Below are 15,609 nucleotides of genomic sequence, written 5' to 3'. Positions count from 1 at the left end.
AAATGACCCGAATCTCGATTGGTTAACTCGCAGTAATGTCAATGACTAAATTGTTTGATGATATCTTCGATACGACGTTTAAACGACCCTTCAAACCTATACATCTATAAATACCGCACCCGCTTAACAAATTGATTAAGTGATTATTCAACAACTTAATCTCTTCCTATTTACCACCATTCAAGAGCTCAAGCAACATCATCGAGTGGTGATGTGAAAAATTGCAGAAGTCATCCAAAGTATTCGACTCTATTTTCTTCTTTCTAGAACTTAATTCACCTACCCGACTACTGTTTTGTTCGATAGTAATCTGTAAACCTTTTTTGTGGGCGTGACTGACAAATCCCGTGCATCGTTCAACTCTATAGCAACCATTCTTCTGACGCAAATTCGTTTCGGCTGATCTTGAATCTAATTTTCATGCTCAATGCTACTGGTACAAGTTGATCGTATTTGAAACGTGGTATTTTAAATCCACCAGAACTGTCGAGCGTGTTCAATGTGACATAATGTTGCATACGGAAGCAAACAAATAGAGCACCTAAAAATAGTTAATCCATGAAAGGTTTAAGCACTTTTAGATGTATTGATCATATTTATCAACACCGAAATGTATGATCAGATGGAAATAAACAAATCAGGCACCTCGACTGTTTTTATCCAGAAATTAGATTCGGACAAAATTAGAGGACAATCGCTTGGAAGCTAGAATTCCCCCAAACATAGGTTCAATGTGGTTCGATTCTTCGTGGTTGGCGGTTCATTGGGAACATTGCGCGCGCGTAGTCGTTTAAAAATTCGATTATGTATATCAATAGGTATCATCATTTATCGGTGTGGCAACTGAGTATCGCGTCGTATGCCGTGGTGTTCGTTGTTCTTTGTAATGTATATAGAGTTTGCTGTAATAAAAGCGAAAGTGAGTTGTGTTTATGGTTTATATGGTGAAAAAATAATTTTCAATAATACTGAGTGGATACATGAGTTTGTTTGAAAAACAGTTATAGATATAACGGGTGGCAACTAATTTTTTGAAAAGGTCTCATGTAACAAATGTAAACAAATTGAGTTAATGAATATACGCTATTAGTTTTAAATCATTGAATACCATACAAAAACAATCGTTCAAGTATCTATCCTCATAATCTTTTTATCGCCGATAAAAAAAATCCAATGTACATATTCGAACTTTGAACACTCGACTGTTTCTTCGGACGCCACTTTCCTTCGACGCTCGAAACGTCCGAAGTACGAAGCAGTCAAAACAACACAAAGTCGTACTTCGGTTGTTTTGAGTTTTTGTTTCTTTCAGGTATTGTTACCGATTTCAGTGCAATTCGACGAGTGATAACAATAATAAATTGTCTTTAGTACGAAATGCTGATATTTGGAATAGTGTTTAGTAGTTAGTTCCAAATTCTTATCGTGTAAAGTAATTTGTCCAATGTAACATTTTTCGCTCCTAGGCTTTAACTTCAAGCTAAAATCACGGACCAACAGTTATGATTGATTTTTCATAGTTATTATTGACTGCTAGTGGTGAAAGTAATGACAACTATCGATACCTATTAAGGCAATACGCGGAATAACGAACCACGAACCGGTCTTCAGTTCCGTTTTTCTCGAGTTGGTGAAAATGTTACATTGGACCTTTTCCAAAGTTACGCGAGTGGATTCTTTTTGTTGATGGCACGAGAAAGAGAACGAAGTCCTTTTGCGTCCATAATTTTGGTTGGTCTTCTACTACCTTGCTTGCGAGTAGTTGTTGGGGATCTTAGGCTATGATCAACAGTCGAGGCCGCAACATTTCCGCTTTTAAGTACCGTAAACTTTTTACCCAGATTTCTGTGTAATTTGTAGAACTGTATAACACGCTCGCGAAATGCTTCTTGTTTCGACGACATTTTGAGCAAAACTCTGTAAGCATTAACAAAACAAAAAAAAACTAGCAGAAAGGGGAGAGAGATCTGACACATACACATTCTCATTTCCCTCTGAGTTCGTTTGTTGTAAGGTATAGAGACCTCAACGAAAGTCCAAGATTTTTGCTGCCATCCGTTAGAAAATCGCAATGATTTATACGTAGAAAAACACGTGATCAAACGGTTTGTGGTTCGAAGTATTATGTGGGACATTGGGTGAAAAAGTTCGTAAACACAGTACTTGAAAAAAAAAATGCAACAGACAAAAAGTTACAGGAGGGTTGTGTCCGAGACACGACCGCATAGTTGACGTAGGTTTCCGTTAGGCTATCTGCTGATTTTGGATATGTTAAATTTTTTGATAGTGGCCCTGAAAAGGGTTGTTTTGTTTGGTTGTTGGGTATTGTTTGTTCACTCCACCAGTGTTTACCGAGTGATGATGACAAAAGGATGGTAAACAGTCGTTGGATGGCACGTTTCAGATAAAAGATACTGAAGTGGGACGAGATATGATGAAACCCGCCCTCTGTGATCCTAGACGAGATGCCTCCTATGATATGCATGGATGAAATAAAGAAAAAAAACAAACCATAGTAACATAAGATTATTACCAATACCGAACACAATTATCCTTTTTTCTCATCAGTAAAAACATGTTACTTTAATATTTGAAATGGAAAAAGTAATTTTCTTTGATAATTTTTACTTTCAACCTAATGCGAATTTTAATTGGACTAACTACACCTAATACTTTGTGTAGAATATATATATAAAATTTTCTTGGGTGAAAATGAACACAACAAAACAGACAGCTTAAACCAAAAGATCCGTTTTCGAGCGGGAACAAACCTTGGTTTTTATTTATGAAAATTGAAATAAATCGTTTCATATATCATGTCATTGTTAGCACAACAGCTACCATATGCAATTTTACACTTACACTTGTGCCAAATTTTTCACAATACACGATACACGGTCATTGATATGAAATTTCACGAGGCAAACAACATTCAAGTTCCAAGTTTAATTTTTTTTGCTAGCATTAATCGTATCACTCACCTTATATTTGCAATGCCGATTTCCCCCAGGCAGCTTGGTTTTGATGTCTCTGTTAGGGAACACATTTCGGTAGGAACAAAAGTTCCCCCTACTCCCATGTATTTGCAAAGCCGATTTCCCCCAGAAAACTTGGTTTTGATTTCTCTGTTAGGGAATACATTTTAGTAGGAACAAAAGCTCCCCATACTTTCATGTATTTGCAATGCCGATTTTCCCTAGGCAGCTTGGTTTTGATGCCTCTGTTAGGGATTCGCCGCATGTGTCGTCAATTTCGACCAATCAGAAGTGGGTATTTCCGTTAGGATAGGGGTTGAGATTTTTCAATTGTTCGATAGTGTGGGGGTTTATATCCACTTGAATAGAATATCGGGCATTCGTTGATCGTCCGTCTAAAAGGGAAGTCCTTCATGTCTGCTTCGGAGGCGATTCTCTTCTGCTCCGAATTTAGCGGATTTCCACAGATAGTTTCATGACATATATTTTCTTCAATATAAAAAATTGTTATGAAGTGCCGAAATCGATTGACGCAAAAATTTCATCAATTCATCATGAAATGTCTGAGCAATAAGCGTTTGAAATTGAACAATTTTCACGATGTACTCGATTTTCAATTTGTACCCCAATATGTTCCCGAAAGACGTAATTGTACGTAAAAATAGAATTTTCGTGGTATGTTTCCAAAAACTGCAAGAATGTCCACGTGGACAACAGGGGGAGGGGTATAAGAAATGTCCACGCTTGTCCACAGAGGGAGAGAGGGGTGTCTAAAATCATGCTTTCTCTGTCCACGTGGTATGTGGAAATGCCCCCGACTTGCATATATTTGCAATGCCGATTTCCCCCAGGCAGCTTGGTTTTGATGTCTCTGTTAGGGAACACATTTCGGCGGGAGCAAAATCTCCCCATACTCCAGGCAGTCTCTGTTAGGGATCCGCCGCATGTGTCGTCAATTTCGACCAATCAGATGTGGGTACTTCCGTTAGGATAGGGGTTGAAATTTTTCAATTGTTCGATAGTTAGTTTCATGACATATATTATTTTCGTCAATATAAAAAATTGTTATGGAGTGCCGAAATCGATTGACGCAAAAATTTCATCAATCCAGCATGAAATGACTGAGCAATACGCGTTTGGAATTGGACAATTTTCAAGATGTGCTCGAATTTTTGATTTTCAATTTGTACCCCAACATATTCCCGAAAGACGTAATCCTACGTCAAAATTATCACCAAAATTTAATTTTAAGTCGGATATTTTTCAAACTCTCAGGGAATAAATAAACACATATTAGCTCTTTTTTGCAAAGTTGGTTTACTCAGCCTCCTCACTCCTTTTTTTGACGTAGGATTACGTCTTTCGGGAACATATTGGGGTACAAATTGAAAATCGAAAATCGAGCACATCGTGAAAATTGTCCAATTTCGAACGCTTATTGCTCAGTCATTTAATGATGGATTGATGAAATTTTTATTTTCCAAATCTGATAAATGTGGAATGTAGCTCACAAGAAGTTTAACTTAATACAATCAATAACATTTTTTACTTTTGCGACTTGGTCCGCTCTGACTTAACACCGACCATATAGTATTAGTATTAGGTGTTAGTCCAATTAGAATTCGAATTGGGTTAAATAAACACTCAGAAAGTAAAAATTATAAAAGAAAACTACCTTTTCCATTTCAATAATGTTTTCTCTATATTAAAGAACCATGTTTTTGCTGATGATAAAAATTGATAATTATGTTCGGTATTGGTAATTATCTTATATTACATTGTTTTATTTTCTCTATTTCATCCATACATAATACAGGAAGCATCTCGTCTAAGATCACAGATGGCGGTTTTCATCATATCTCGTTCCACTTAGGTATCTTTTATCTGACTCGCACCATCCAACGACTGCTTACCATCCTTCTGTCATCATCACTCGGTAAACACTGGTGGAGTGAACAAACAATACCTAACAACCAAACAAAACGGCTTTTCGAGGCCTCCAAATCATTATCAAAGAGTTTAACGATGTAATTCTTCAAACATATCCAAAATCAACAGATAGCCTTACGGAATCCTACGTCAACTATGCGGTCGTGTCTCGGACACAACCCTCCTATGATTTTTTGAGATCCATTAGTACTGTATCCGTGAGATGTAAATCCCGCATCTTGGACTAAACGTTATCCATCAAATTCTATGCAACACTTGTGCCATCTTTCTTGTACACTTTCGTTCACTCTTTCTTCAATTCATGGTCGTTTTTGGAAACTTTTCCTGTTTCCCGGAACTTGTCCTTCATAATTGTCGCCCAGAAACATTCTATTGGGCGAAGTTATGGCGAGTTCGCCGGATTTGCCTCCTTCGGAACAAAACCAGCATCGTTGGCTACGTACCACTCCATCACTGGTTTCGCGTAATGACATTTGACCTTTGATGGTGCCGGTCGTTATGTACGGCTTACTGAATTTGCCGCAACTACATATTGCATTGCCAAGTGCTTCTTGGCAAATTTGTTGACCCTCTTCTTCCGGAACTTCTCCGGAAAATCCAGCCGGGGCTTGCCGACGAAAAACTTCAGACCGGGAACTGCTTGGCGTCTGTTACTATGCATTTCGGCTGCACCACTCAATCGCGGTACAGCTTCCTGGCGCGAGATTTGGTCACCGTATTCTGTTTATCGGTTTGGTTAGGCTCCTTCCTTACCTTGAAACCATGAAGTCCGACTCGTTTCATTGAATGCATTGTATTATCAAAAGCTTAACCTATCAACGTTAACTTGAATCAAAAGCGTTTCGTTATTTTTCAGTAAACTTCGATATTGAATACCCGCGTATACCATCAATGTATCAATTTGAAAATAAACAGAAATGTTTAACTGAAGACATCGGGAACGTTTACTGCGTAGTCCGAACCGTTGTGAGACAGAACAACTTTTCGGATACATGGGCTGTAATCGAAGTGAGTATACATGTCGAAAGATAGAAAAAGCTAAATCATTATCATACTGTTAATATTCTGTACGTTCAGGGTGCTTCCAGAGACGATACAGCATATCAACATTATTTATTAGATAGAGGAGTATGTTTGAAGACCTGTGAAAGGTTGTATAATTCCCTGACAAAGGAACAATTGGCGTGTTATGATAGTGAGCAGATCGTTATTGAGGAACCGGTAAAAGCTCATATCTTTATCTAATGATGCCATTTATCAATGTAACCAATCTCCAGCATATCTACGATTCCAACTATATACCTGGAATGGAAGCGTATAAACGGAAATACAGGTGCCTCATCAATATCTGTCTTAACTATGAGCTCCAACGAGACTACAATCTTACCGGATATTCCGAAATTGAACACTGCACGACTTCACAAGATCTCAAAAAACCATTAACTTCACTACATGCTGTGTGTGTCCTACTATACGGAATAATTGTTTTCCTGGTGATTAGAGCCACATTTTACGACAACAGAGATGCTCAATGTTCACTAAATAATAACAACTCACCGGATATTTCTAAGGACGATGTCCTGATGGAATTTTCACTGAACCGAAGCTTTCGTCGACTGCTTTCCGAACCACGAACCAAACTTCAACATGATTTCGCTTTTATAGAGTCGGTTCGAATAGTGACCGTATTTCTGATCACCACATTGCATACACTTATGGCTCTCGGAGCAAGTCCTCTAACCAATCCGAATGTGTTGGAAGCAATCTTTGGAAATGCGTTTGTGCGGATGATTTCGACCGTTTTCCCATTTCTTGTGCATATGTTCTTCACCATCAGTGGAATGTTACTGGTAGTACACTTTCTAGAGTTTACCGAGACAACTAAAGCGTTTAGTTGGAGATACTTGTTCTTAGGCATGATGCACCGATATTTGAGGTAAGCTTGTACTTGTACTATTGGTTTTAATTGATGAAAATGTTTGATTGTAGGATGCTACCTTCGTATTTCACAACGTGGCTTTATCAGGTCACGTGGTTGGACCGGATTGGCAGTGGCCCAATCTCCTACAGACTTATTGGTATCGAGCAGCGCTTCTGCATGAAGAATAGTTGGGCAAATTTCTTGTTCATCAACAACTACTACAAATATCACGAGCCCGTAAGTGTCTCAAATGTCCTGACGACTTTGGTTATTGTCAACATTTAATTGCAGTGCATGCAACAAACCTGGTATATTGCCGCCGATTTCCAATTTTGCTGCGTCGGTATGATGATTATGATGTTGATTTGGAGATTTCCGGCGATTACAAAGAAGCTTCTAGCTGGAATGTTGTTGGTGTCAATTCTTGCTCCAATCGTCAACACTTACATTCATAACTTTTCGGGCGTAGTTCTACTCAGTTTTAAGTATATGAGCCTGTAAATAGTTTTGAACAGTGGTAACTCATCAGTTCATTTCAGACACCTACGCTTCATGATGTTTCACAACGAGTGGATCATTCAAGATTATGTCCTGTCCCATGTACACACCTGTAGTTTCTTCTCTGGAATATTTGCCGGACTTGTCTACCATCGCAGCAAAGGAGACCCCCATTACCTGAGAAATTTGATCGTCTACAAACGCTTAAAAGTAATTGCTCCGGCAATGGTTGTGCTACTATCTGCGCCAGCTACACTGTTCTACCGCATCAAACCCAGAAGCTCCTCACTTTTGATGGCAATTTACGCATCTGCACATAGAAATTTTTTCGCCATAGCCTGTGCGACAGGATTGTTGTATGGTGCAACTGATGGGAGTAAAATGCTTCCAGCCATCACAAAACACCCAATCGTGTTAGCGATTGGGAGATTGTCCTTCTGTGTTTATATGGTGCAATTTAGCGCATTACGATCACTGCTAGTTGATGCGGAGAACTTCGGATTTACGTTGAGCGTTCCCAATTTTGTAAGTAGTCGTAGATTCGTTGTAATAATCTTTAAAACTGTTAAAAATTAATACTGTTACTTTTGAACCGCAGGTTCATACAAACGCACGTGTTTTCGGATTGTCATATGGTTTCGGATTGCTGCTCTGTGTTACGGTTGAGCTGCCCCTAGCTGCAGTGATTAGACGACTTCAGGGTAACAACCATATAATTTCCTCTTTTTCATTATGTATAACTAATGATATTTTTATTCGTAGTTGCATCACGTACTTTTAGAAACTCAGATACATCTTCTATCATAGATAATGCAAAACATAAAAAATTGTGATTTAATGTAGATTGTATGAATAAATGTTATTTTCATTGTTATACTAAGTAACATGATTTAAAAAAAAGAACCACCTTTCACATATATCTGTCATGTCATCGAAATTCGTGCGTTCTACATCCAAAATTATTTTCAACACACCTTTTGACATCCTGATTTATAACATTAAATAAGCTTAAAAAACAAAAAATTTCTACCCTCCCATACTGGTATAGCATTTGTAAAATATTGGGTTGGGGAAAAAGAAATGTCGTATATTGTCAATATATGGCAACACTTAAACATATCTTGTGTTGTACTCATCGCATCGGGTCATACTATACGACTATTTAAAGACGACAATCTGTGCTACAAGTGTCGTTTTGACAGTGTTATGATTGTCCTTTTCAGTCTCAAGTTAAAGCGCGTCAAAGATGGAGTGGTTTTTCGTTTTTACTACCTGCGAGGTAAAACTGCAAAGAAGGCGGCCGAAAAAAATCGTGTAGTTTATGGACCCGATACTGTAACGATTCGCACAGCACAGCGTTGGTTTGATCGATTTCGTTCTGGTGTAGTGGCTGTCGAAGATACACCCCTTACTGGTAGGCCAATCGTCGTGCAAACCGATAAAATCGTTGAAATCATCAAGTAGACTGGCATGTGAGCACTCGCTCGATTGGCCAGGAACTGGGTATAGACCATAAAACCGTTTGGAACCATTTGCAGAAGGTTGGATTCTAAAAAAAGCTGGATGTATGGGTGCCATACGAGTTGACCCAAAAAAATCTTTTAGACCGAATCAACGCCTGCGATGCACTGCTGAAACGGAACGAACTCGACCCATTTTTGAAGAAGATGGTGACTGGTGATGAAAAATGGATCACGTACGACAACCTAAAGCGAAAAAAGTCGTGGTCAAAGCGCGGTGAGCCGGCCCAAACCATCGCCAAGCCCGGATTGACGGCCAGGAAGGTTTTGCTGTGTGTTTGGTGGGGTTTTGGATGGTTAATGAAGTTGCCTTCTAAATGGCAACAAGTTTGCGAACAAAACGGCGCATATTTGATAATTTTTTGATTTGGATAATTTAAAGTATGTTGAATAAAGCGTCAAATTTCGATCAGAAATACGACATTTCTTTTTTCCCCAATCCTATATATACAACTGCAAAAACGTTCCAATTTAAGTTTGCTATATAATCCCTTAGATGAGCTTCTGACCTATCTTCCACATTGTCAAAATACAGCAGGGAATGTATGTGCGGCTAAGTTATGACCATAAGAGAGATTCGATGTTGAGAAATCGATGTCATTTACGCCTCTTTCATTTTGAGCCCCTCTTAATATTATTTTAATTGCTTCCATGAATCTGCAGATTGAGACATTCAACCAAAAAAAAAAACTTGAGATATCATAGGTGGACATACACCGTTACATCAACTGCGATGCGTTACGCTTTATGTATTCAAACAAGAAACGTCAAAACATTTTGGTTCGGTGCAGTGTTTACAATTTCTTAAAGAAAATAGTATTTTTCTTCTGAATCAATGTGAAAAATTGTTAATATTATGGCTGGTTTGACCGACGTTGATAAGTGAGTGGTGGAATAACATCGTGCTAAACGGCAATGGCATTGAAATTTGACCAACACAAGATTAATTCGCTAAATTATTTGAATTTTGTTCTTGGAACAATCGATAGTGATAGTGTTTTTCTTAATATGTTTCAGTCCGTTTGTGAAAACGGAAAATGCATGCAAAATATGCGGTTCCTCGGAGGGTGATATGGAATCTATTTTCTGCGATGCGGACGACACTAAAATGTTGAACAAAATATATAAGTGCACCCGAGTGGAGGTAAGAAGACCTGCAAGATGGATAGTTAGTGTTTGTTTATATGGAATTCTAAGGTTCATAAAGTGTTATATGGGTGGGAACATTAAGGGGTTCGGTGTTTGAATTTTCAATTTTATTGGATTTTTTTTTAAATTTTGACTTTTCGAGCAAAAGTATCAATTTGTGGAAATAATGCTTAAGATTAAACTTTTCTAACACTTTTTCCATTTCCTAAATTCAAACGATCGATGACTCATATATTACAGGTTACTCCTGTTTGTGGTTTGATATCGCCAATTTGCGAATGTTGTCGACGGCGAATCGATGCGTTCGATGAAAATGCCAAACCGAAAGTGGTTGAGTTCGTTATTAAGAACGAAACCGACCAGGACGCTCTCGATTATGATCCACTGAACCTGCAGGACCCAATGGCACCGTGCGAAACGGAAACAGACATTTTTGAAGATGTCACGCTCAAGCTCGAGATTGACATGAACGATCAATCAACGGCAAAGGCAAAGAGTTCAACGCAGGGAGAGAAAGTAGCTACTAAAACTAACCGAATACGTGGGAAATCAACTGAATTAATTGTCAAGAAAATTGATGAAAGTAATTTTCTAGATAAGGCTGAGATTAAAGATAACGAAAAGGAAAATATATCTAGAGTACGAACGCCACGTAAAGCAACGGAAAAAGTAACTGTTGAAGTCACATCTGATGACCCAAGTGATTCTGAATGGGAAGACGGAAATGGTTCTGCGGATGACGATGACAGATCTGATAGTGACCGTTCGAAAGACAGCTCGGATGATAATAAACCCCTGAAGAAACAAAAAGAAAGGAAGCGTACGGAAAAAGTCGGCAAACGGAAGGTGGGCCGCCCTCGTAAACCTCGACCAGAAGGGAAGGATTCCAAAACCCCAGAGGAATGTAAAATTTGTGGCAGAGTAGTAACGTATATGAGGGAACACATGCGGCAGCATCGAATCGATAAGCAGCACAAGTGTCCATATTGCGATCGAATGTTCGTTCAGGGTAACAACTTGAAGTATCATATCCGCAAGCACTTGGGCGAGAAACCGTATTCTTGTGAGCTGTGCGATAAAACATTCTATTGTGCTCCGCATTTGAAGTCTCATATGGTAGATATGATTTGAGTTATGTGCTTTTTTTGTAATTAATAAAATATTTCTGCAGAGAGTTCATGGTCCCCAGGGATTGTTCCAGTGTGAAAAATGCCCGAAGACTTTCAATCAAGAGTGCAACTTAAAGAAACATCTACGCGTTCATACAGGTATTGTAATGTTTCGGTGATTAATTGCGTAAATATTAATGATTTTGCTATTTTCGGATGCGTTAAGGTGAAAAACCATACAAATGTTTGAAGTGCAATAAAGCATTCAACAGTACATCAAATCTGAAAAATCATCAAAGACTACACTCTGATGAACGGGCGTTCACGTGCGAACATTGTGCCAAAAGCTTTGTGGATATACACCATCTCCAGCGGCACGTTCGTGTGCATACAGGTTAGTTTTGTGATTTGTTGTGTGATAGCAGAGTGAAATGTTTCAATGTATCCATTGTATGAACAGGACGACGGCCCTACATCTGCCATGTTTGTTGCCATGCCTTTAATTGTCAGAACGGTATTCGAGATCATCTGAAGACACATATACCAGAAAGACTACCTCTTAAAACGGAAGCGGTAGCTTGAAATTAATGTTACATAAATAAGACTAGATTTAATCGGTTTATTTTTATTATATATTCTATGTATTTTAGTTATTTTAGGAATAGAGAAGACATTAAAATTGTGCTGACATTCAAACATTTATATATTATATCTATACATATAAAAACGGATTTTTGCTTTTTTGTCTTTCTGATTCTTATGGACTAAGGAATTACTGAACACATCGGCGTGGATATTTGTTTGTAGGGGTTTTTGGAGCCGATTCTCATAATGGTTCGAGTGATAGAGAAAATGGAACCAAAATTGGAATCTGACGGAGTATTTCCATGATGGTTTGACACCCCTTCCTCCTCTGGAATTTTCGGAAATCTCAGAAGGGAAAGGAGAAACTTCGGAAAATGGATTTCCCATATGTTCTACAATTACATCGTGATAAGCGTTATTAGTTCATTTGATGTTTGCGATAACGAGAGATTCGAAAGTGGAAATGGATTTTCAGGTTAAAAGCGATCTATATCTTCTATCTATATAAATTACTAGCTGTACCCTGCCACGCTTTGCTGTGGCAAATTGTGGTTGCATGGTTGAGTTGAATTTTAATTTTTTATTATTTTTCGAGTTTTTGGCGCGTACACAAACGAACACAACATTTTATTTATATATAGAGAAAATGGATCGCCATATGTGTTGGTAAGCGCAAAACTCGAGAAAGGAATGGTTTGATTTGAGCTTTCTTTATTTTATTATATTTTCTGTATCAAACATGTATTCCATGTAACGGAGGAACATGTTATTTGCAAGTGATTGAAGAATCTTGAACTAGAATTGTGTCTGAAAATAAATGTCGAGTTTTGATAGAAGTGCTAGGAAATTCATAGTAAAAGGTAGTTGTAAAGGGCCAAAAGGTGATCAATCAATGAAGATATCTGTGAAATGACCCACGAACGTTCGCTAAGTAAGAAAATGTGAATATTTGATAACTAGGCGGTGCGAATTCAATCCGATCTGTTTCGTCTAAAGCCAAGCATTTTTATGAACAGCTATATCAGACGAATAAAAGCTCGATGGATTTTATGTGTATCGAATGATGCTATTATATGATGTCGTGAGATGTGCTAACATTTCATGGTCGACATGTACGCGAAGGTAGAGAGCGAACGACTGCGATTCTTACGACCTTATCAACATAAGTGGCGTGAGGAAGAATACATTCACTTCGAAAACGCTATCTTGAGCAACGCCAACACAGCGTCAGAGTCAAAATTAACCGAACGAATTGCAATTTCGCATTCTGAAATCCGTTTGGCTCAAGTACGATCGAGTTTTGCAAATGTGTCAACCTTGCGAAGCAATTCGTCATAGACAATATTGAACTCCGTGTTCCATTTCTGTGAATCAAAAATGCAAAATGGATATTCGGGAGAAATAAACACATTTTTAAACCAAAATTTGTTAATGATAATTAATTCTTCATATCAAAAATGTGTTCGATGTGAAAAGTAATAAATTCTCTGCAATTGGGGGGAAAATCATGAGCGAAAATTGTGTCTGACGATGATTGTATGTGATGGGTAATGTTTTGATGGGAATGCAAGGAACATATAGACAAAAAAGTTAAGTTAGGGTCAGGACTATGGCGTCTATGTATATATCAAGTGATCGTGAAATGAGATCGAGTTTCAAAGAAATCGGATCCCGAAATATGAATAATTGTTCGATACTGTTACCACAAACACGGTGTATGGACCATGCGGTAATTCGAAACCTTTATCACATTGTATGGGAGATGGAGTATGTACAAAACATTTTCCTAGAAATTTCAGCAACGACACGATCGCAAGCGTAGGCGGATATCTAATATATCAACGAATAAATACTGATAATGTCATTCACAAATATCAACAACGCAGTCATTGACATTGAAAATCGTTGAGTAGTACCATATTCGCCTCAGCTGAGCAGGGAGCAATTAGTACATTTTCAAGTTCGTGGATAAAGGAAGAAAAAATCCTGTTTTTCCTGATACATCAGCTCCATTGTTGTCTGGTGTATCGTTGGTTTTCCAATTTATAAACGAGACCCATCCGTTATAAATTTAGCCGTGCACATTGCAAAAGAGAAGCGCGCATTTTCCTCCAACGAGATTTAAACGATATGAATATTGATATCAGTTACGTTAATGAAATACATTGCATCATGAAACATCATATCAACTTCCGTTGAAATCGTTACATTCGTTCTTTTATTATTTATTTTATCGTTAAAACATTCAAACACACTTAAAATACATTAGGGTAGAAGTACCTATCATCGCAATAGTACCTATTATGGTAATTCTTATTTTAAGTTAAAAAAACGTATCTTATTTTCAAAGGCTCTAACATGGTTTTTAAACATCAGAAATCTCTTCTTGGTCGATTTTGGTACTTAATTCCATGCGAAACATTGTTAATTTGTTGAAAAATGTAGTTTGAAAATAGTGTGTTGCATCGATGCTTGCTTCTCTGCATTTTGCTAAGGAATATGCGGTCAAAATAATGAGATTTTTATGCTGTGAAGTGGCTGTTTTGATGCAAACACAAGGTAGACGCATACGTTATAAACTTGTTAATGATGTGATTCGACCAATTTATACGATTTTATAGAAATAAACATGTATTCTTGTATTACCATAATTGGTATAATTTCACATCTACGTGCCAATTATCGGAATATCGAAAGCTGCCTGTTCCTATTATGGTTGTAGGAAATAGCTGCCAAGTTGAAAAGCAGAGCTGCCTTGTTCCTACTATGGTTGTACGTTGTTATGTTATAGTTGTTATGCTATTATAGTTGTACCTCACGTTTTTACGCTGTGCAATTGCATATCATAGGGTGCTTTTGAACGCTCAGTCTTGTTGATCCACTCTGTTCAAAATTAAATCTTAGGTAAATGTGAAGAGAAGCGAAAACTGCATCACAACCCTCACGCCTTTGTGATTCTCCTCTCAGCTAGCAGAGAAGCCTAGCTACGAGGATAAGGTAGTTATTTCACAACCGGGAAGTACTCATTAACAGTCTAATCTAGAGATGAAACGGACATTCGGTATCCTGCCTATCCGGCCAATATTTGGTATCCGGCCGGATAACGGATATTAGAAAAAAACAATAATTTATCATTAACAGAAGATAAATCATAACCGGAACTTGTAATGCTTGTTAATTCTTTTTTGATTTGTGGTTAATTAAGTGAACCCTCTCTCAGAAAAGTAATTGATTGATGTTCTTTGCATATTGAAATTATGTGGCACAAAATCTGTCTGGAAGGCCATGGTTATCGTAACAAAAAGCAATTAAGAGAGTCGATCAAAGCAAAACCAAAAATTGCCGAATAATGAATAATAAATAATGAGTCTTGTACAGAATTTATTGGATTTCCAAAACTGCCCTTTGATTTGGGAATAATTGTATTATTGAAAAAGTATTCATTAGAAAAGGTGAACTTTTTCATTCTATCAAAACTTTTTCCTGTTGTAAAATGACCTACAGGAGCTTCTTGTAACCAAATGAATGCTCATTGATAAGGTTAATTGGATTTACTATTGACTTGGTTAATAAAACACTCTACAAAATTTTCGAAAAAACAGAAAAAAACGATTTTTTTCTTTCCAGTATTGTTATCCACTACACCTACACACAAAATGATAGGAGGATTCAAGTATTACATCTCAAAACTTAAAGCTTCAAAATGATGTAAATCCCATCTCAATGCGTTGGTTTTTCACAAAGTTACAGAGTTAAAATCACTCAAAAACTTCAACTTCGCGCTCCGTTTCCATAATTTTTGTCGAGTGTAGAATCAACGACATAGTATTGCATACTAGGAATAAGATTTAGAGGTACAATTTTATTTAAAAATTATTATTGAAGTATTATTTGAATCCTAT

General features: G+C 37.5%; 2 protein-coding genes across 3 annotated transcripts; both read left to right on the top strand.

The window, feature by feature from the left end:
* Positions 1-819: 819 nt before the first annotated feature.
* LOC129766894 (nose resistant to fluoxetine protein 6-like) lies at positions 820-8,151 on the top strand. The gene is made up of 9 exons (XM_055767493.1): positions 820-919; positions 5,782-5,933; positions 6,003-6,146; positions 6,203-6,861; positions 6,915-7,083; positions 7,138-7,331; positions 7,386-7,869; positions 7,943-8,026; positions 8,107-8,151. Exons 2-9 carry the CDS (start codon positions 5,817-5,819, stop codon positions 8,149-8,151), a joined length of 1,896 nt encoding a protein of 631 aa, XP_055623468.1. The 5' UTR covers positions 820-919; positions 5,782-5,816.
* Positions 8,152-9,615: 1,464 nt separating this feature from the next.
* On the top strand, positions 9,616-11,814 carry LOC129768985 (zinc finger protein 510-like). 2 transcript variants are annotated; one of them, XM_055770948.1, is made up of 7 exons: positions 9,616-9,746; positions 9,882-10,008; positions 10,254-10,554; positions 10,609-11,129; positions 11,185-11,281; positions 11,349-11,516; positions 11,583-11,814. In XM_055770948.1, the coding sequence occupies exons 1-7, from the start codon at positions 9,721-9,723 to the stop codon at positions 11,702-11,704; spliced, it is 1,362 nt and encodes a 453-aa protein (XP_055626923.1). In that variant the 5' UTR covers positions 9,616-9,720; the 3' UTR covers positions 11,705-11,814. The 2 variants fall into 2 exon arrangements, with proteins under 2 accessions (XP_055626923.1, XP_055626922.1); XM_055770947.1 differs by having other exon boundaries at positions 10,254-11,129.
* Positions 11,815-15,609: the final 3,795 nt, after the last annotated feature.

Source organism: Toxorhynchites rutilus, chromosome 2 (assembly GCF_029784135.1).
Source record: "Toxorhynchites rutilus septentrionalis strain SRP chromosome 2, ASM2978413v1, whole genome shotgun sequence".
NCBI classification, from domain to species: domain Eukaryota; kingdom Metazoa; phylum Arthropoda; class Insecta; order Diptera; family Culicidae; genus Toxorhynchites; species Toxorhynchites rutilus.
Note: the sequence above shows the minus strand (reverse complement) of the source record. Positions and strands in the feature narration are given on the sequence as shown.